A 23,067-nucleotide genomic window follows, 5' to 3' on the forward strand; every position below is an offset into this window, starting at 1 on the left:
CAGCTGAGTCTGGCAAGGCGGGCAGAGCCAGGGATGGGCTTGCAGTAAACCCTGCTTTTACTTTCACCAGCATTTTATGGCTACAGAGTTAAGAAAGGGGTCAGATTCCATGAGTCAAAAGACAACCCTCCTCTGAGACCCAGCTCTCTGGGAAGCTTGGGGACCCTGGCTGGATCGAGCAGAAAACTGACACACAGGGGCTGCCTCCTCTCCGTGGGCTCTCTTCCCAATCCTAACCATATTGGTGCTGGACAGCTGGTCCCTGAGCCCTTCACTGCGCAGAACTGAGCAACTGGGACGTGACAGGTCTGTTTCCCAGGTCTTGCAAGCTCTGTCAGGGGAAAGGAAAGAGGCAGGGCCTCTGATGCGGTGGGGGGATCGCCACTTCGGGGAGGAGAGGGAAAGCCTGTGCGTTGGGATGTCGTGTTTTCACAGCTGCCCATGGTGTCTGCTGCGGTTCGCTCTGGGGATGGCAGAGATGAGACGGATGCTCTTGATACTGCTCTATGTCTCCCATTCTTCTGCCAGTGAGTGTGCTCCTCTTTTCTGGGACATTGTCAGCAGATCCTGTGACATGGCAGGGGAACTGTCCAGGAATCCTGTACATGGCCCTTCATGTCCAGAGAGGGACTCAGGGGGAAGGGGACTCGCACTCTGCTCGGAGAGCAGGTGTTGGTGGTGGGAGTCAGGCAAAGAAAGGGAGTGTGGGCCATGGGTGCAGGAAAAACTGGCTTCAGCAGTCTGACTTCAGAGCTGGCCCTCGGGTGACAGTGCCATGAGGAGAGCAAGCCTCAGGTTACGGGACAGCCCACTCAGAACCCCCACCTGCTCTTCCTGGGGCTCATGCCCCAGAACCATCAGATGGGGGAGGTCCTCCCCAGGCCTAGGTGGAGGCCTGTGGCGCATCTGGTGCACTTGGGAACCAGGCCCTCCCCTTGTTTCTGTTTAAGCATTGTGGTTCCAAAGAAACCTTTTATCATTAAACCAACTGACCCTCAATTCCTGGTCCCAGGAGCAAGAAGGTCCCTTGGAGCCTGCTTGGGCCTCAGTCCTTCCCTGACCTCCAGGTCATCCAGAACCAAAATCTCAGACTAGGAAGGGGCAGGTGGAGAGGTGGCCCCTGACCACAGTGAGCTTCTCCTGTCTGGCTGCCATCCCAGTTACCTCTGTCCAATCTTCCTGGAGTCAGATGGGAGACAGGACGGAGCATCCAACACCCCCACAGCACACATCAAAGGGAGGACTCCACCACTTTGCAGCCCCAAAGAGACCAAGGGGTACCCACAAAACAGAAGGGGTCTCTCCTCCCTCTTAAATAGCCTCAGGCAAGTGACCCAGGGCAAACCTTTCATCTCTAGCTCAAATTTCCTTATTGTATCCTGGCCTTCCAAGGGCTTTATAAACTAGTCAGCTCAAGCTTCGAGAAAGCAAAAGTCATCACCCACCAGTAGGCTTTTTTGATTTGGGGAAGATTGGTTAGTGCCTTGTTCACTATAGATTGCCCATGTCCCATGAATTGAATAAATGGCTGAAAACGGAGCCACCCATGATCTGACCCACACCTGGATAGTGGTGCCCACCATGTGACACCTACCACCCAGGACCACAGATTTTTTTTAAGTTTATTTATGTATTTTGAGAGAGAGAAAGCATGAGTTGGGGAAAAGCAGAGAGAGGAAGAGAGAATTGCAAGCAGCCTCTGCACTGTAAGCACAGAGCCCGATGTGGGACTCAAACTCACAAACCCTAACCTGATGGTGACCTGAGACCAAATAAAGATTTGGATGCTTAACCTACTGAGCCACTCAGGGGCCCCAAGGACCACTGATTTAGAAACAAGTACTGGGTACTTGTGGTTTGGGATTTATAAACAGCAACCAGAGTAGTGGTTTACATTTAAAAAAAAAAAAGGAATCATCCATTAGCATTATCAGTCATGAGGGTACAGTTTGCAAACCACCTTCCCATAATCTCACCTTATATGATCTTTACAACTCCAAGAGGTGTGTTACCCCACATTTCAAAAGAGGAAACTAAGGTCCAGAGAGGTGAAGTGGCTTTTCCCAGTCCTCACAGGATAGGGGCCAACGGTATGAGGGACAGTGCATCCAGGGCCTTCCCCAAACACTAGTAGGTCTCAAACCTGAATACACATTAGAAATTACCTGGGGAGGCTTTTTAAAATGCCAGTGCCCAGGCCCTGTCCCCAAGGGCCGGGGACTGCTGGGCAGCGGGTGGACGGAATGTGCAGCCAGGCTGAGCATCCCTGCACTCCACTCTGACTACTGAGGAAGAGCCAGGCACCCCTGGCCATGAGGGCTGTCAGGACAGGGAGGGGATCAGCAGCCACAGACAGCGAGACAGCCCATGCGTTTGCCATCCATAACGGTGCCTGCAAAGTAGGAGGCTTAGCTCACTCCGTTTGGGGCTCTGAGTTTCAAGGGTCCTGCCTGCTCTATTTTTCTTACACTTTCCATGATTCTCTGAATAAAGACTTATTTTTCAATACAGGGTGATACAGCATCTTGGGCAAAACCAGGATGGGCAAGGGGAGAATGTTTATTTAAAACATGCATCAACATTTTACTCTCATTTGAAACAAATGTCCAGACCCAAGAGACTGTCCAGTTGGAGGCAACTCACTTGAGGGCCTAGAAAGGCAAAGGCCAAGCAGGCTCGAATGGGCCAGAATCAGCCTCAACCTGGTGGGACCTTTTAACCCCTTGAGGACTGGACTTCAGGGAGCGCCTGATAAAGCAAAATGCTTTTGCTCATTGACCAGATGATTTATTGAGCACTTACTATGGACCCGTAGGGATACACTGGCAAACAAAACAAACACGGGGCAGCCACGCATGTCTAACTGCCCAGGCAGGGAACAGCAAGGGCAAATCTGAGGATGTGAAATGTGGCTGGAACAGCGACTGTGAGGGACTGAAGGTGTATGAAGTTTGAATTCTGGCTCTGTACCATGAAGTCGTACATATCAGCAGTGCTCCAACTTTTCTACACTCTTAAAAATTATGGAGGGCCCCCAAATAATTTTTGCTGTGAAGCTATATCTTTCCAAATTTACCCTATCAGAAATTAAAAACTGGGAAAAATTAAAAACGCAAGGATATACAGGTTCACACATTGCTGGTAGCCATCACAGTGATGACATCATGTATCCTCTGGAAAATTCCACTCGCAGATGAGTGAGAGAACGAAGGTGAGAAAGCAAAGACTGTCTTAGTATTCTTATGAAAAGAGTTTTAACCCGTTTTAACCTGAGGACTCCCAGAGGTCCCAGACCACACTTTGAGAACCGCTTTCAGATACGGCCTCGAGTGTACTGCTAAGTGCCCAATAGATGAGAGGGATTATCCATAGTCTAAGGGGTTATTTTTAGCTTCCAAGAGGCCATCAAGCATCTTTTATGGAGAAGATGACCCACTGGGAAAAGAAATGGGGGTGGTAGAGCTCGTGGTGACCAAGATGGAGAGCCGGAAGGAGTGGGGGGGACCCAGCAGGAGAGGGGTCCTGAGGTCTGACTCCGCAGTGGTGGCCACAGGCCACCCACTCCTTGCCGCAGCAGTGAGGCCCCCACACACCCTCTCTGCAGGTTGTGGCATCCAGAAAATCAACGTTATGGAAACTTCCGAGGAGGGTTTGGTCAAAGACAAGGAATTCCCGTGGGTGGTGTCGCTGCAGGATTCCCAGTACACCCACCTGGCTTTCGGCAGCATCCTCAGTGAGTTCTGGATCATCAGCATCGCGTCCGCCTTGCAGAACAGGCCAGTACCCCCTGCCTCTGGGGCCTACACAGCTCCCTGCGGTGGGGGTGGAGGGCCCCTTTCCGGCTCAGCCTGGGGAGACAGGGAAGGTAGAGTGTTGGTGACGGGGCAACCGCGCTTGCCCTGTCATGCCTCTTGGGGTCCTGGAATCACCAGCTGCCAAAGTCCTGCTGTCCAGTGTGTTCTCTGCTGTGGGGACTGTCAGCTGCACAATTACAAGGTGAGGTGACTGTTCCTCCATCCTGCACAGGAAGGATACCCATTCCCATTTTACTGCAATACGAGCACTGACTCTTGATACTTAGAGGTCCTTATTCGAATCTTGTTAAGTGAATTGATAGGAGCCTGTACCTTAAAACACTTAACTTCAAACCTTAACAACGTGTCTGCTACAGACATATGTGCATAGAGAAAACATGAAGGAAATATGCAAACATTTTACGAGCACTTATTTCTGGATGCTCAGCATGCACCTGATTTCTATTTTCTTCTTTGAACTTTTCTGTATTCTCCAAATTCTATGCACTAAATGTATGCATCCTTGTAAACCAGGAAAAAAAACCGCTCAAATGTTATTAAAGGAATAATTGTTTTGTAAAACATCTTACTTTTTGACCCCAAAATTTCACTTTTGAGAATCAACATTAATGAAATAATTTCAACCACTGGAAAAGTTTTATGCACAAAGTTGTTCATAAGATGGTTAAATATACACAAAACACTTGAAATGTATTGACCAATTATCATGGGTAAATAAATTATAGTACAGTTACTCACTCATGTATGTATAGCATATAATATACAGCATATAAATTAATATATATAATTATGTATATATCTCTATATGTACTACTTATATACCTTATATGTGTATATATGTATATATATGCATACAGAGCATGGGGGGAGAGATTATAATTACTATAATTACCCAAATAAGTAATAATATAAACCATTGATAGAATATTGTGGAGATGCTGAATTTTTAAACCTATAACTTATATTTTTATTTGAAAATATGTATATTTATTTATTTCTATTTTAGAGAGAGAGAGAGCACAAGTGGGGGAGAGGGGCAGAGGGAGAGAGAAAGAGAATTTTTTTTTTACAAATAGTTTATTGTCAAATTGGTTTCCATATAACACCCAGTGCTCATCCCCACAAGTGCCCTCCTCCATGCCCATATCCCCCCTCCCCCCCAACATCCATCAGTCCTCAGTTTGTTCTCAGCATTCAAGAGTCTCTCATGGTTTGCCTCTCTCCCTCTCCCCCACTATTTCACCCCTTCTTCTCCCCCACGGTCCTCCGTTAAGTTCCTCCTAATCCTCCTATAAGTGCAAACATATGATATATGTCCTTCTCTGCCTGACTTATTTCGCTAAGCATAACACCCTCAAGGTCCATCCATGTTGCTACACAAGGCCAGATTTCATTGTTTCTCATTGCCATGTAGTATTCCATGGTATAGATAAACCACATCTTCTTGATCCATTCGTCCGTTGATGGACACTTAGGCTGAGAAAGAGAGAGAATCTTAATTAAGCAGGCTCCATGCTCAGCATGGAGCCCGATATGGGGCTCCATCCCACGACCCTAGGATCATGACCTGAGCTGAAATCAGGAGTTAGACACTTAACAGACTGAGCCACCTAGGCACTCTGAAAATGCATGCATTTAAATGAAAATACATGTACATAGTATAATGTTCAGGGGAAACCAAAAGGTATATAATGAAAAGCAGCTCCTTTCCCCTGGCTTCAGACACTAACTCCCTCCCTTAAGCCGTATTCTGCCATCAGTTTCTTAAATATTCTTCCTTAATTACTCAATGCATTTATGGATATCTATATATCTATAGGTCTATCTATATTGATTCTTGTATCTATTGACAGAGACAGATTTTTCCTTCCCTCTTGTATTAATCTGCTAGGACTGCCATGACAAAATCCCACACACAGGGTGGCTTAGACAACAGAAATTTATTTCTCACCTTTTAGAGGCCAGAAGTCCAAGATCAAGGTGTCAGCAGGACTGGTTTCTCCTGAGGACTCTCTTTGGCTTGAAGATCGCTGCCTGTCTTCACATAGCCTTTCCTTAGCCTGTGCACTCCTGATGTCTCTCCCTCCTCTTACAAGGACGCCAGTCCTTTTGGGTTAGGGTCCCACCCTTACCACCTCATTTAATCTTAATAACATCCTTACAGGCCCTATATCCAAACACAGCCACCTCTAGGGCTAGGACTTTGCAAGACTTCACCTACAAATTTGGCATGACAATTCAGTCTATAACAGCCCCTGATACAACTGATAGTGTACCATACACAGCATTACACTCTTAGCTTTTTCACTCTATCAGGAATGTTGAGCCACCTTTTCTTAATCATTACAGAGAGAACTCCCACACTTACCAGCTGCACAGTATCCCAGGATGGACCTATCATAATTACACAGTCCTCTAATAATGGAAATTTGGGTTGCTTCCGATCTTTTCCTAGTACCAAAAGCTGCTGCAAGTAGACATACTTTTCCATATATTATTTCATACATGTGCAATATGCTATAGCATGAATAACCCAGGAGTGGACAGACTGGGCTGAATCTCAGTAACTATTGCCAACTAGCCTTCCAGAGAGATTCTGCTTTCTGTGTAGTGTTGTCATTATTGTTATTTTCTATCTGGTCTATCTATTTTAGTTTTGATTTTCCCTTTGCCTCAGGGTTTTATTAAAGACAGAGTTTTAAAATACCCAAGCAGTGGGGTGTTTGGTTTGTTTTGTTTTCTGCCCTTATCTCAATTTGAGTTATACTACATGATGATCATATCTATTTAGAAATTTGTTGGGGTTGTCCTTGCGGTCTACTATATGTGAGCCATGTGAATGTTTCTCACAGCTAAAATTAAAAGTTTCATTCTCTGTCTTCAGTGTACAATTTAATATATAAAATTGGGGGAGGGATTCTCTCTGATCTTTCCTAGGCTGAAAGAGGGGAGTTAAAATGTATCATGAACAAGCTTCTGGTTCTTTCCCCTATTTCCTGGTGTGTTTCCTTTATAAACATTATGTCACATGCTGCAGATGTTTATGACAAGGTCTTCACTGTAGACTGAATTCTTTCTCATCATTAAGAGCCTTTCTGTCTTACTTCATGTTCTTCTGCTCTAAAGTGATGTTCTGAATGAAACCCTTGCTTCTTGTTTTCATTTTAGGTTATGTTTTCTGCTTTTGTGGCTTCTTGTTTGTCTTTTCATTATTATGGCCTTTGTTTTGTTTTGAATGTCTCTTTGGAAAGTTTTAGTTTTTGTTCTGGTGTTCACCTTAGAGTTATAATTTCATGGAAGACAACAACATCCTCAGTTTCTTTCTGGACTGTTCTCTTTATTATCATTATTATTATTTAATGTTTATTTTTGAGAGAGAGAGAGCACAAGCGGGAAGAGGCAGAGAGAGAACAAGACACGGAATCCAAAGCAGGCTCCAGGCTCTGCACTGTCAGCACAGAGCCTGACGCGGGGCTTGAATTCACAAACCCTTAGATCATGACCTAAACCAAAGTCAGATGCTTAAGTGACTGAGCCACCCAGATCCCCCTGGACTGTCCTCTTTAGAGGCCTACTGTGGTCAATGGCAAAAGTTCTGTCCTTTTACTACTTCCCTCCTTCTCAGCCACACAATTTTAACATACACATGCTTTACTGTTTACCTTGATTCACATATATATTTGCACATCCTTATTATTTTACATATTAGCTATAAACAAGTATGTTTAGATTCCTTTAAAAGATGAGAAAACTGACATATATACCTACGTTCCGACTTTCTTTTTAGCTTCAGTTATACCATGTGATTACTGCCAGAGTTTACATTTTGACTCTAACCTAAACTAAAAAGGTTTTAATTTTAGTCCAATGTTATAACGAACTCCACACTTACTGACGGTCCTTTTGCTGGATTTTCTCCATTCGACACTAGAATTGGCTAAAATTTGTCTTCAAGTATGTCAATTCTTAAAGGGCTCAAAGAACCATATTTCCTTGGGTTTTGCATACTCCCAAATGTGCTGGCCTTAAGCCTGAATGACAAGTGTAGAATTCATGGATCATGCCTTCTTTCTTTTTGAGACTTAACAGGCATTACCACCACAGCCCCCACCTCCCAACCACCAAGGCTTCTGGTGTTAAGTCTAGCTGAGGAGAAGCCTGAGGCCAATCTGCTCTTTTCCTCTCTAGGTACAGGACCACTCATCCCAGTGCCCCTGGGAGAGGTCTGGTTCACACAGGTCCTGCTGTTGAGTGTCCCCTTTCACTCTCTCAAGTTCCCTGGGTTAGGCAACAAATTACATGGCCAAACTCAAGATGACTTACTCTGGTTTTGTTTGGATGACCAAGGATTCCTTCTTTGTCACAGAAGTCCAGCAACTTTCCTAACAATGCAGCATCTCTCCCATCTACTCTCTACTCTCTTCTACCCTCTGGGTCCCAGGAGGCTGACCTGTGTGGGTTACACCAATGTTACTCTTATCTCCAAGGTTCCAGCCAGGTTAGGCCAAGGGGAGTACTGGCAAGAGACCAGAGGAAGTGGGAGGGCGAGAGCAGGGTCCTTATTCCCCAGAGGGGTGCTGCAGCCTGGCTGCCCCCTCCAGCCAAGTGACCCACTCCCTCTGCTCTGACCACTCCCTCCCCTCTAGTACCCAGAGGCACACCGGCACCCTGTTGTTACCGAGCATTTGCCACGTGACACCCAGGTACTGAACTATTCTTTGAGATGTCTCTACATCCTTCCAAGACCACTGTAAAGAATCCCTTAAACTTTCCCCAACTTACCTTGAGTGTGCCATCTGTTTCCTGCTGGGAGCTGACAAGGATATGTTTCCATGTTGACCATTCTGTATTGCTTTTTCCCTAGGGTGTGGAGTACACTTCCAAACTGCAGAGCAAAGGCTTATTTCCAGAAAACTTCCCAAAATTAGATCCTAAAATCTTTTTTCTGTCTTATTTGGGTTACTTTCTTTGTGATCTGCTGGCTCTCCATTGATTGCCATATTTGTCATTCCCCTCTCTCTCCTTTAAAAAATCTTTGTTAATGTCCATTTTAGTCTGGTTACTTTTCTCAGTCCTCTGCCCTGTGCCCCTTATTGTATTTTCTGTGTTCTCTATTCTTCTTTATGCAGCTTCCAATTTGGCTGTTATTTTGGTGCTGGTTTTGTTTATTTTCTTTCTACTTCTTTGCTGAGAAGCATGTTTGACCAGCTTTTCCTGACTTTGTGGGGGTAGGTACCATCTAGAACACCTGTGCTCCTGCCATCTTTTACTGCTGTTGTCAGCACTGCCTCTGATTCTGAGGTTTGGATTCTCTAGTGTCTCTTCGTTTTACGGTGTTTTTTTCAGCATTTGTTTCTCATTCTTTTAGTCCCTTGGGTGGTCCCCAAGGGGAGAAAGGAAAACAACCAAATGAACTCCATCACTATTATAATCAGAATTTCTCTAAAGAGTATTTACAGAGTATGTAATATGAAAAGCTGTTTCTATTAAAATGTTAAGTTCTGAAATCAAGAGTCAAGGTTACATCTTTGGTGTAACTATGACTATAAAAAGCCAAAAAACCCAAAACTATGGAAAAAGCATGAAAAAAAGATAGCCATAACAGATTATCTTTGGGTGGTGGGACAAATGACATTAAGATAGAGGAATTCCCAAGATGCTATGGGCTCACAAAGGAGGACATGAGCCTAGGAGTTCAGAAAAGATTTCCTGGGGACTGGGTCCAAAGGGGTGAGTGAAAAGTAGCCCAGGAAAAATGAGTTGGATGAGTGTTCCAACCCCCTCCCCCCAATAGTAAATATGAAAAGGAAGGTGTGAAGTTTTCATGCCGCCTTGGCTTCTAAAGAGTCCCTTGCTTTTTCTCTAGGAAGGACACCATTGTTATGGTTGGCATAGCTAAGATGGATGCCAAAGTGATTGCTCATGAAGAGTATCCAGTCAACACCATCATCATCCATGAGGATTTTAATAATGAGACCATGAACAATAATGTAGCTCTCCTGAAGACAGACACAGCGATGCGGTTCAGCAACTTGGTCGGACCCATCTGCTTCCTTGGCAGAAAGCTGCATAAGCCACCAGCCTTGCGGAACTGCTGGGTGGCAGGATGGAATCCCACGTCTGCAGTTAATGCCTTCCTTCTCCTAGAGGAGGCTGTGTGTGTGCGAGCAGTGGGGGCGACTTGGATGAACTGCTCTAGGGTTTATCTTCATAATTCCCATCGCTCAAGATTCTAGAGTTGGGCTGGAACCCTTGTGTAATCAGTCAGGATTCCCAATGCTTGTCTTTCTGTGCCCATTCTTACATTTGGTCCTATTTCTTTTAGGTCTACACCCAAATTAGAAGAGCACAGTCAGTAAACAGTTTGAAGGGAGGGCAAGGCCTGAAGGGAGAGGTCAGGGGACATTATTCCCTGAACTGAAGCTGATTGCCCTCCTGGCCAAGCCATCCTTGTTTTCTTTTATTCTTGGGAAATGAGCAAGGAAATGTATTCTCTGTCGATGTGGAAGAAGTTTGAATATGTTCCCTATTTTCATATTCAAGTTCAAAGCAAAGGTAGTTTTCAGAACAACTCAGACACAGTTTCTGATTTCTATGAGAACAGGGAAGTTTATCAGAATATTTTCTACTCATTCCCATCTGGATACGTGAGTTGTAGTTAACACAGGCAATGTCTTCTCATTAATAATTCTTGGCTCTTTGTTGCATGGTCCAGACAGGAAATCACATGACGATGAGTATTCTGAGGAAAATCTCCGTGAAAGACATCAACATGTGTCCCTTACACAAACTCAAGAAAACAGGATGTGGCAATCACATAGAGCAGGAAACCGATGCTGTCTGTTTGGTAAGAACATAATGGAGTAAAAGCTAAAGGCGGAGAGTAAGCAGTGGTCACTTCAAGGGAGTCTTGGGACTCTTTCTCATTGCGCGGTGAACTCTGTGAGGGATTGGTAGGGACTGTCACTTCGGATTCATGGCTGTCTCTGAGGTGAATGGTACTTGGCAAATAGCAGATATTCAATAAAAATCTACCAAGTGGACTAAACAGTCACTATTTTCAATGTGACACGATTAAGCATGTCTAAGTCATAGGAGGTTTTTCACTGGCTAGAAGTCTGCAAGTGTGAGTCCAAACCATGTATACTTTGAGCATGTCTACAGGGTGGGTGTCACTGTATTCAGCTTCTGTGGAATCTAGACTCTGATGCTATTGCTCATCAGTTATTGGGGTTTTTTGGCTCTTTTTCTGTAATAAGCCCTGCCCTCCAATCAGATGAGGGCTGTACAGATGTGGCTGTCTTACTACCTCAGCAAAATGTGTGGAACCGACAAGCCCCTGGTCCAGTCTCCCTCTTGTCCACACCCATAGAAGATGGGGGCTTATAGGGATCATGCAGTTAATAAATGTTATAGTAAGGACGAGAATTCAGGTCTACCAGGTTTCCAGGCAGTCTGTCTCCTCTACTGCAAAATGTCTACTCTCTACTACTTCTAATCTCTACTCTCCTTCAAAGTAACTTTCAGGATTCCCTGATGGGGAACATTTTTTGTCCAGATGATCTAGGGAAAGTATTTTAGAGAAAGGGGGAAGAATACACATATGTGGACAATTCTTTCTAAAAGTAATTTTATTGCAAATCCATGAAGGACTGCCTTTCTTTACGCAGTTAAGTTTGCCCTTCCAAAGCTGGTTCAACATTTATTGAGTGTTCACTTTGTACTGCATGCTAGCAGGTGGAAGACTAGCAACTTTTTAAGTTAGATCATTGAGGCAGTCCCTCAATCCAGCACCATATTTCATCAACTCTAAGATGCTGTCAGTTGTGGAATGCACCATTATTGTGTAGAATACCAAGAGAGAGAAAATGCTGCCAGTTAAACTCTGATATCAACCAATTAGAAGATGTATATCATTCCAAAGAAGTTAATTTTTTTTAAGCTTATTTATTTTGAGAGAGTGAGAGTGTGAGTGATGGAGGGCCAGAGAGGGAGACAGAGAATCTCAAGCAGGCTCTGTGCTGACAGCACAGAAGTGGGGCCTTGATCCCACGAACTGTGAGATCATGACCTGAGCTGAAATCAGTCAGAAGCTTAACCAACTGAGCCACTCAGGTGCCCCAAAAGATGTTAATTTTTCAAGAGCATCTTAGATTCAGTGGGATATGGTAAGCTGCTTCTACTCTACATAATCACCTCTTCAAATCTACCTGCAAAGTGTAGACTGGTTTTTAACTGTAGCACAGTTAAACTGTGCTCACAAACTGGCTCAGAAAAATAAATGGTGACTTGTCTACCTAGGATCCTTTCCTCTCTTGGAAATATGTCCTAGAGTCCAGAGGTCCTCAAAGCCATACTTCAAATATGAAGAATAAACCACCTAAATCCGATATCTGACTAATGGGTTCCCAGAAACCCAACAAAAGCAGAATCACTCTGAACCCACTCCACCTCCTTTCCCCACACTGGTAAGGCTTTTGTTCAATGTCAAGGTTAAGGATCACACAGTAAAAGAGCCCCTTTAAGCTGGGGCTGCTCCAGAGGAATACCGGGTACTTCTCTCTCAGCTGCTTGGGCTTCAGAAGTTGGGTCTTTTACGCTTTATGAGGAAGGGGATAAGCTGTGTATTCTACACCCAGGCAGAGTGGCACCTTGCAAAACAATGCAATAGCCGGGGAGGTCTACTGTACAATCATCCATTCATCAACAATTCATCCTAAATTGCACTATTTTTCTTCCTCCAGCTATGGAACCATAGTTAAAGCAAATTGGGGGTGGAACTGAGCATGCCACGCTTGGCCAGATGGCCTCTCTGCCCCAGGCACACATGACAGGGGGCAGATGCAGGCCCGATCAACAGTCCTAGCACAGCCAGCCAGGCCTGGCGATGAAATTTCTGTCCTTTGCTCCATGGCATACAGGGCAGCGAGAGCACCGTGTGTTTGCCCAGTCCTGCTACACAGGTGGGCCACGTAGGTCTAAGGGGCTGGCCAGCCTTTGAATGACAACCCTTCTTGGGGCAAGATGGACCACAGGTTTGGAATGGGGTCAGGTATTCCCTTAAGGGGAGGCTTGGGGCCGGAGAAGTTAAGGTAAATTATACCTAGCAGTTGCCTTGTTGCTATTCCCGTATTTCTCAACTTTTCACATAAAAGTGATGGCCTTTTATAGACACCAGGATAATAGTAGCTAATTCTTTATTAAGGGTGTACTGTGTGCCAGGCACTGTGTTAGGGCTCTGCACTTTACTCAGAGAGAAGTCGCTAACTCGCCCAGGGCACACATCTAGGTAGGCGTGCAAAGCTTCTGTGCCCTCCCCTGAAGGGAGTGAGGTCTGTGTGGTGGAACTCCCGAGTCCCAGAGGAAGGCTGGGAGCATGGGCAGGGCTGGTGAGCAGGTGCACTGACGGGCAGCTGCCAGGTGGGAAAGCCGTGAACCCCGCCTGGTGGGTGCTCCCCGGGAAGTGTGACGCTGACCCTGGCAGGAGTGCGGGACAGAGGCAGCAGCTTAAATTGAGGATGGAAACAAAATAGGAGAAGGGAAAATGTGAGCATTCCAGGCTAGAAAGAAATATATATATATATCTTATAATATATATATATATATATATGTATCTTCCTCTCTCTCTCAACATTGGAGGGATGAGAAACCAAGAGAGGGTGAGGATTCAGTCAAAGGGGCATGAAAATGAAATGGGAACCAGGAAGCTAAAGGCAAACAGCAGAAGCCTGTAAATAATCTGCACAATAAAAGAAAAATTCATCTTGTTAGAATTTGTGGTGGTGGCTGCCTAGATTGGAAATAGTATCCTATAATTTACCCCCTCTCCAGTAAGAACCAGTGTAAAACATTTCTGGAACAAACAGTAAATTGCACAAGGATATATTTAAAAAGAAAATGAGTTTTCCTAAGACCTGAAGCCTTCTGTCCTTTGTCACAGGGGGACCCAGGAAACCCCATGGTATGCCAGCTACAGCAACTGAATCTGTGGGTGCTGAGAGGAATCTTGACCCATGGTGGTGACAAATGCCCTGGCTTTTTTATGTACATCAAGGTGGAAGACTACAGCGATTGGATTATGTCCAAGACTAAGAAAACCAGCCGACCACTGTCTTCTTTCCACCACTGGGAGAATTCGCTGCTTTTGCCCAACTACAAAGCACATTTCACCATTACACAAAGAAAACATTCTGGGCTGGGCCAAGGTGAATGGTCGCAAGCATACTCGCAAGGACAAAAAAAGGCCACCATACATTCGTTGCCAGCAAACAGCTCTAGAAAGAGTCTGGACATCAGGGGGAAAAGGTTAAAGGAATTAGGCAGGTCTTCTGCTGTGGCCGAACCACCCATGTACTATGACTATTATGGCAGGGACTCTGGGGAGAGTAGAGGGCCTATTTCGGGTCAGAACAGGTCACATCAGTCCCAAGAAATTATCTTGTTTTTCTTTGTGCTTGTTTTCTTTTGCAATGGTAGCTAGTCTAGGACTTAACCCTCCCAACTGAAGAGTAAGCTCAGAATGCTGAGTGCTGGGCAGTCACCATTCTGTTCTGCTGTCTGTTTAATGGTGTCTGTTTTTGCTAGATACACACCTTGGCTGCCATGGATAGGCCCAGGGCGCACAGCGGGCTGGCTCTCCCTCCTCTGTCCCACTCCCACATGCGGGAAGGTCACTTTCATTTGTGCCTGTGAACTAAATGTGGGCTAACAAGTGTCAAACCATTAGAGTGCCCTGTGGTTCTTTCAGTGTTAACGTTGCAGGGGCCAGGCTGTGAAAACACTCCCCACGGGCAAATGTGGCCTGGGAAGGGCCGCATCAGCATGGCTGGAGAGTTGGGGGGCACCGAGCAGCACAGGGAGCAGTGAGAGGACCCCTTGACTGGAAAGGAGCTGATTACTTTAATGGATCACGCTGGTCTGCAGCTGTGGCCTCCCTCTGGCTATTTCCCAGGGGGGCAAATTGCCTGCAAATGCTCATTGGTGGTTTTCATTTTATTCCAAGCCTTGCGGTAGCCTTTTAAGGACATCTGCAAAAAGGAAAAAGGGGATGGGGGGAGAAGGTCATTTGGGAAAAAGCGATTGTGACTTTTTTCAGAACGCAACCCACACCCAGCCCTGTGGCCAGGCAGGTGACTCCGTGTGAGGCGGTGCCAGTCTGGAAGAGTCTTCCAGACAGCTGGTTTCTGTCCAGTGAAGTGAGAAGTTACAGGCTCCTGCCCTGCTTCTCTGCTACTTCCCGGCTCCAAATCTGATGGGCCCAAGTTCAGATCTTAATTCACCCTCGGTTACTAAGGGACCACGGGAAAGGCAGGAGAAAGTCCTGTGGGAAGTGGAGCCCAGGTCTAGATGTGAACACACCAGGCTTCCCAAAGGCCCTGACTGGGTTTTTAAGCTACTCTAACTGATGTCTCAGGTGTCCTCAGCCTGCAAGGGGCCTGTGGCAGCCCGGGGGCTTTCCTCTTTCTCAGGATTCCCATTTTGTTTCCCATTTCTCCCGGCGCTCACCTGGGGCAAGGCTGCTCTGAGCACACTGTGTCCCAGGAAAAGACTGCGGGGTTCTCAAAATGAAAGACCCAGGGCAACTATGTAAATGCATGGTATCAAGTTCTGAGTGATATTAAAAATCCATTATCTAATTTTTTAAAAAAACTGGCTTCTCCATGTATAAAGTAGCAATCACTGTATCACCGACGGTGGGGAAGGGATTCAAAAGCTTCCAAAATTCACTGAGAAAACAAGCAACTAAAACACACCATTACTACAGAGTCTCTTCTTGTCCCTAACACTGAAAAGGGAACTTGAAAAAAGGAAAATCCTTCATTTTCCTTAAAGACTTGAAGTGACTGCCCAGATCTCTCTCAGACATCACCTGTCCGAACACCGGCTCACTTAGCTTGAAAAACAAAACCCTAGGCAAAAATGCGAAGGACGTGAAAGGCTGCCCATCTTGGGGTTCTCTGAGACTTACCTCTGCAATCTCCACTTTCCTTTCCCACATCTTGACAGTCTTCTCCAGGTCCCCAGTTAGGATCTTCTCCCGGACGTACAAGATCACCTGAGGTGCTCGGAACTCGGCCAGCTGTCTGCGGAGCCTCTTGTTGACGGCCTCGGCCCTGGCCCGGTCCTGGGTTGGGAAGGACCAATCAAACAGGCATCCCTGGCGGTTCTGGCTTTTACTGGACTTACTGGTCCTGGCGTCTCTCCCCAGTTTCAATGTAGTTCTCAAAATAATGTTGAAATTTTCAAAGGAGTGGGAAGAATCGCAAGATTCTGATTCTGATTATTATTTTTTTACAACTGGTGATATTTTCATCCAGTTAAGCAACACTAAGTGCAGTCTAAAACAGTATTTTTCCCTGCCTTCCTTCTTTCTTCATTAAGGAATATGTCTTCATTTTGATTTTTTAGGTTTGGTGGGTTTTCTGGGGGAAAACTATGTATTTAAGCATATTTTGGTTTGATCAGTCTCAACTCACCTTCCTATCTTTTTGTAAAGTATACATAACATAAAATTGCCCATTTTAACCATTTTTAAGTGTGCAGTTGTGTGGCACTCAGTACATTCACCATCCATCTCCAGAACTTTTTTTATCTTGCAAAATTAAACCTCTACACTCCGCATGACTACTTCCCCCAAGGCCCCAGCAACATCCAGTCTACTTTCTGTCTGTATGAATGTGACTACTCAGGTACCTCATATAAAGGTGATCTTCGTCCTTTCATGACTGGCTTATTGCACTGAGTACAATATCTTCAGTGTTCATCTATGTAGTAGTATATGCAGAATTTCCTTCCCATCAAAGGCTGAATTATGTTCCGCTGTATGTATACATGACATTTTGCTTCTCCATTCATCTGTCTGTGGACTCTTGGGTGGCTTCCTCCCATTGGCTATCATGGACAATGTTGCTATGAATATAAGTGGCCAAGCATCTGTTCAAGTTCATGCTTCAGTTATACTGGGTATATACCCGGAAGGAGAACTGCTGGGTCAATAGTCAATGTTTTGAGGAATCTCTTTTTAAATTTTATTTCTGAAATTATCATACAAAAGGATGCCTGGGTGGCTGAGTCAGTTAAGCGTCCAACTTCGGCTCAGGTCATGATCTCACGGTTCTTGGGTTCTAGCCCCGCATCGACTCTGTGCTGACAGCTCAGAGCCTGGAGCCTGTTTCAGATTCTGTGTCTCCCTCTCTCTCTGACCCTCCCCTGCTCATGCTGTCTCTCTCTCAGGGAAAAAAAAATTTTTTTTTAATTAAAAGAAATTATCATACAGTAAAAGTAACTAGCATTTTTCTCTTTGAGTGGATTCTTTGAATCAGCAATGTTCTTTTATTGCTTTAACAATTGTTTTGAATAGGTAATACATTCAATTCAAATGGTATAGAAGTTCAGAGTGACCATCTCCCATCCTACTCGGCCACTGCCTGGCCAACAGTTCCCGTCCCAGAAGAATGCACTGTTTTTAGGTTTTGTGCATTCTTCTAGAGATCTACACTCATATAAACTACATATTTCCCTTTTTTGCCCAAAGAATAGCCACTGCTATTCACTTTTCCTCTTCCAACTTTCTTTCGCTTAATAAATACTGAAGCTCTTCCTATATCAGTGCGTACAAAAACGACTCATTCTTTATAACAGCTGCATCATTTTCCATTGTATAGCCGTCCTCACAAAAAAGTCACTTAGTTTCTCGAACTTCTGCTGTTCCCATAAACAATGCTGTCATTACTAATCTTCCCGGTATGGGCCATACTGTAAATATACAAGTATATCAGTAGGATGAATTACTGAAAGTGAAACTGTCTGTTTTGAGATGGCAATTTTGCCCCCAGGAGACATCTGGCAATACCTGGACACATTCCTGGTTGTCAAAACCCAGGAGGTGCTTCTGGCACCTGGTAGGTAGAGGCCAGGAATGCTACTAAACACCTTACAGGGCACAGGTCAGCCCCCACAAGGATTGTCGGACCTAAAGCGTCAGTGGTGTCCAGGTGGAGAAGCCCTGCCCTGAGCAGATATGTACGTCTGGTAAAGAGTGCTACATCACCTTCTAGAACAATCAAGCCAATTTTGCCTCTGCAGCAGTGTTTGAGATGGCCTGTGTTTTCCCCACTCTCTCAACAGTCTTACCAAATGTTTTATCTTTGTTAATCTTGGAGGGGGGAATTGGTATCTCATTATGGCTTTATTTTGCATTCCTTATGCATGAGGTAGAACATCTTTCATATGTTTGAGATTTTTTTGCTTTTCTGTTAACTGGTTAAAACTTTTGCCCATTTTTTCTACTTTTTTGTTAGATTTTTTCTTATTTGTAAAATATATTTATATTTTAATAAAATTAACTCCCTGTGATATAAATCAACACATTTTTCTGGCTATTTATTTTTATGCCTTTGTATATGATGATTTTTGTTGCACAGGAAAAACTTCATTTTTATCACTTTATTGATTTCATGGTTTCTGGGTTTCATACTTCAAAAGTCCTCCCCACTCCAGGATTATAATTAAAAATGTTCCCACTATTAAGTTTAGGACTTTTAATGTTTTTATCACTTATACTTAAATCTCTGATACCTCTGGATTAATTTCACCATAACTTTGTTTCTTCTTAAATGGCTACCTCACCATCCCAAATCATTTATTGAATAATCTGGCTGTGCCTCCCTGCAAAGATATCTTTATCATAAACTAGATGCATCAATCTCAAAACTTCATCAGATACTTGATAATATATGACATATATGTGATCTGAAATGGGGCTCATCATAGGACTTATATTTTTTCTTAGATCTTCCAATTTATTCATGAGCTTGTTTTTAATACTGTAATTTCATACCATGTTTCAGTATCTGGTAGGGCTAGTCCACCCATTTACTTAAGAATTTGGGAGATATTCTTATTTAATCTTCCAAAAGAATTTTTGGGCCAATTTACTTAAGTCCTTTAAAAGAATCTTGTTATTTTAATTGGAAAGCCATGATTTCACAGATCAGTTTAAACAGAGCTAACATTTTTATGATGTTGAATCTTCCTAGCTTAGCATTGTCTTTTAATCCCTTGCTTCACGAAGTACAATCTATGGCGCTGGCATCACCTGGGAGCTGGGTAAAAATGAAGACTCTTAGGCCTACCCAACCAGAATCTGCATTTTAACAAGATTCCCAGGAGATTGGTTTGCACCTTCTAGTTTGAGAAGCGCTGTTTTAATTCACTCTGAAGCAAATCAATAAAAGTATTTTTTAATCAACTTGTCAGAATGCGATAAAAACGTGTCAGGCAGCATACAGTGACTATCCGCTATGACTATCGTGTGTCTGTGGGGAGATTGAAACATGTACCTGGACCATCAGTAGGCACTCTTGCGAGGACGATGATTAAAGAGTTCCTAAGATGACATATAATGAAGGAGCAAGAACCAAGGCATTAAAAATAAGTTCTACTGCTATGAGGAACGTGCTGAGAAGGCCAGGAGCTGCAGTTCTACCCAGCACCCCACCTGTATGTAGAGCAGGGTGTCACAAGACAGGCAGGCCACTGTTCCTACCCCTAGGTCCATGCAGCAGTGTAGAAGTTTTGCTCAAGGGGAGAGCATGTGAAATAGAGAGCTCCAGAGTGCTGCCTGAAGGGACTGACTGAATTTGGAACACAGTGCAGGGAGTTCATGCCTACATACTTTGTGGAAAACAATGGAGATCTTTGGGGTAAGCAATTAGGAGACAGCTGGAAGTTCCATGATAATAGTAGCAACAAGCAACAAAAGACCAGCTGGATGTTTAACAGAACCAGTGAAGGAGACCATTAAGAGGCTTCATGGGATCGAAGCAAACCTCAAAGACTGCCAAAGAGGTCCCCACAAAGGGGCCTGACTTTGACTAGATCAGAATGTGTGGCAATTAATGTCCCAGAGTGTTGGTGAAAGCAACAGAGCAATCAGCTAGTAATTAATGGAGGCTCACAGCTGGGTATGATCCCAATAGAAGCAGACCAGCCAGATGCTTAGCTGGAAGATGAAGGGGAGTCAAAGAGAACTTGGCTAAAACACCAATCATTCCTGGCTGTCAGGGACACTGTTATCCACAATCAAGGCTTCCCTCTTTAAGAAGCAATGCCAGGGGTCACTAACAGTAGGAGAAGTAGACTGTAGAGTCTATTTTTGTTTTTAATTTTTTAAAATGCTTTATTTCTGAGACAGAGAGAGAGAGAGAGAGAGAGAGACAGTGTGAGCAGGGGAGGGTCAGAGAAAGAGGGCGATATAGAATCTGAAACAGGCTCCAGGCTCTGAGCTAGCTGTTAGCACAGAGCCCGACACAGGGCTCGAACCCATGAACCGTGAGATCATAACCTGAGCCAAAGTTGGACGCTTAAACAACTGAGCCACCCAGGTGACCCTGTAGTGTCTATTTCTAATAGTCCCGCCAAATCACTAAATAAGCAAGAGGTGGGTGGAATAAGTATCCAGTATTGCTATAATTCAGATAATCTGAAATGTCTAGTTTTCAACAAAAACTGCAAGACAGGGGGCTCCTGAGTGGCTCAGTCGGTTACGTGTCAGACTCCTGATTTCAGTTCAGGTCATATCTCACAATTTGTGGGATAGAGACCCGCACGAAGCTCTGCACTGACAGAATGGAGCCTACTTGGGATTCTCTCTCTCCCTTTCTCTGCCCGCCCGCCATCACTCTAAAAATAAATACATAATTTTTTAAAAAAATTACAAGATAGGCAAAGAAACAAGAGAGGGTGTCTCACAAAGGGAAAAAAGCAGGCAACATAAACCACCTTTGAGGGAGTCCAGATGGTGGACTTAGCAGACAAAGTCTTCAACGCAGTTATTATAAATATGTTCAAAGAAGCAAGGCAACCATTTTTCTTAATTTAGAGAGAGAGCACGTAAGTGGGGGAGAGGGGCAAAAGGAGAGAGAAAGAATCTTAAGCAGAGCTCTATCCCATGACCCTGGGATCCTGAGCCAAAATCAAGAGTCAGATGCTCAACTGACAGAGCCACCCAGGCACCCCAAGGCCATCAGTTTTAAAGAATTAAGGGAATATATGATGATAATGTTTCATCAAATAGAGAATATTTATAAAGAGGCAGACATTATTTTTTAAAAAAACACATGGAAAATTTGGAATGTTTTCAATACAATAATTGAAATGAAAAATTCACTGGAGGAGATAACAGATTTAAGGGAGCAGAACAAAGAATTAGAGATCATTAGAGATCATGCAACATGAAAAACACAGAGGAGGAGCACCTGGGTGGCTTGGTCAATAAACTGTCTGACTCTTGATTTTGGCTCAGGTCATGATCTCACAGTTCACAGGTTTGAGACCCACATCAGTCTCCAGGCTGAGGGTGTGGAGCCTCCTTGAGATTCTGTCTTGCTCTCTCTCTTCCCCTCCCCTGTTCTCTATCTCTCTCTCTTAAAATAAATAAACATTTAAAATTATTTTTAAGAAAGGAAAAAGAAGAAAAATTAAATCTCAGAGAAATGTGGGACACCATTAAATGTGCCAACATACATGTAATGGAATTTTAGAAGGAGAGGAGAAAGAGAAAGGAAAAAATACACAAGGAAATAATGGCTGAAAACTTCCAAAATGTGATGAAAAATATTTTTATGAAAAATATTAAGCCACATATCCAAGAAGCTCAACAAACTCTGTGTAAGAAATTGGAAAGAAATCCAAACCCCAACACATCATTCAACCCAAAATGTTGAATGACAAGGCAAAGAGAACACATTGGAAGGAGCAAGGAAACACAAGCAATCACATAAAAAGGAAAACAAATAACAGCCATAGTGGACTTCTCACCAGGAATAATGGAAGCCGAAGGCATCGGGATGACATACTCTAAGGGCTGAATGAAAAAAAAACAAAACTGTCAAACAAGAATCTCCTATCCAGCAAAACTATCTTTAAAAATGAAAGCCAACAATGAGCACGCTCAAACCTTAGTTTCTAATGCGATTCTCAAATAAGAGGAACCAAGACTCCTTGGAGAAATGTCTAATTCCAGCCATTCTGCTGAGGCAGAAAGTATATGAGATGAATCTCAAGCATTTTCTAGTCCCAGAAAAGCAAAAGTGCTAAGACAGACACACACACACACACACACACACACACACACATAGGGATAGGTCAAAGGGACACAGGCCAAATGAAAGAGCTCCCAATGCCCAAGGTGAAACAATGTGAGTAATAAAACAAATAATATTAGATTGTAACCCAACATATAAAATTAATATCCATCCTCCCTTTGACAGCACATATACTAAAATTAATATCCATGAATTGACATTGATATAAATAAATGATTTAAAAAACAAATGGAGGAGAATAGACAAATCTCCTAGACAGATGATCCAAATAGTTTATAACTCCCCACTCCTTCAGTGTGGGCTACATATTGGAATATCCTTCCAAGGAGTACGGTCTGAATATTAGAGGGAAGAATAACTGTACGGTGGGGAATCCCACAGAATATTACAGCAGCCAGGTGATCAAAGCTCACATCAGCAGTGGGAAATCGTGTTGACAGTGGGCTCCCTTGGTAGCATGTGATGAAAATGGCACTTCACCTCTCTGATCTTCCTCCCGAAAACCATTTAACCTCAGTCTATTCACAGGAAAGATAGCAGACAAATCCTAACAGAGAAACATTCAACAAAATACTTAACCACTTCACAAACTGTCAAGGTCATCAACAACAAGGAAAGCCTGAGAAACTGTCAAAGCCAAGAAAAACCTAAGGAGACATGACATTGAATGTAATGTAATGAGATTGGCTCCTGGAACAGAAAAGGGCATTAGGTAAAAACCAAGGATATATGAATAATATTAATTATAAATATTAAACATAAGGTATAAATCATGGTATATCAATTTTAATAAATATCCCACTGTAAGATGTTAATAATAGGGAAAATTGGGTATGAGATATTTGGAAACTCTGTAATCTTCACAATTTTCTAAAATAGTCTTAAAATAAATTTTATTTTTTTAAGATGAAAAATAAACATTCCCAGAAACACACACCGAGAGAATTCATTGCTAGCATCACTCCACCCCCCACAAGATACACTAGAGGAAGTTCTTTGGGCTGAAAACAAATGACACCAGAAAGTAATTTAAATCCATGTGAAGAAAACAAATAGCACAAGTAAAGGTAATCGTCTAAGTAATTATAAAGGACAATACAATGACATATTCTCCTTCTCTTAACAGATTTAAAAAGCAATTTATA

At 43.6% G+C, this 23,067-nt stretch overlaps 2 protein-coding genes across 2 annotated transcripts in view; one reads left to right on the top strand and one right to left on the bottom strand.

Annotated features, from left to right (window-relative positions):
* Positions 1–438: 438 nt before the first annotated feature.
* On the top strand, positions 439–14,295 carry PRSS54 (serine protease 54). The gene is given in 6 exon segments (XM_039232579.1): positions 439–477; positions 479–527; positions 3,605–3,776; positions 9,682–9,940; positions 10,531–10,662; positions 13,756–14,295. Coding segments are annotated over 6 exon segments (1,188 nt in total). The 5' UTR covers positions 439–441.
* A 395-nt stretch (positions 14,296–14,690) lies between these two features.
* Positions 14,691–23,067, bottom strand: part of CCDC113 (coiled-coil domain containing 113) — a 29,572-nt gene continuing 21,195 nt past the window's right edge. Inside the window, exons 8-9 of the mRNA XM_039232661.1 lie at positions 15,784–15,939; positions 14,691–14,842 (exon numbers count right to left, since the gene is read on the bottom strand). Of these exons, the coding sequence (XP_039088592.1) occupies positions 14,756–14,842; positions 15,784–15,939 (243 nt within the window). The 3' untranslated portion in view covers positions 14,691–14,755. The remainder of the gene's footprint in view (positions 14,843–15,783; positions 15,940–23,067) is intronic.

This window comes from Hyaena hyaena, unplaced genomic scaffold, assembly GCF_003009895.1.
Source record: "Hyaena hyaena isolate Hyena2069 unplaced genomic scaffold, ASM300989v1 scaffold_68, whole genome shotgun sequence".
In the NCBI taxonomy this organism is placed as follows: domain Eukaryota; kingdom Metazoa; phylum Chordata; class Mammalia; order Carnivora; family Hyaenidae; genus Hyaena; species Hyaena hyaena.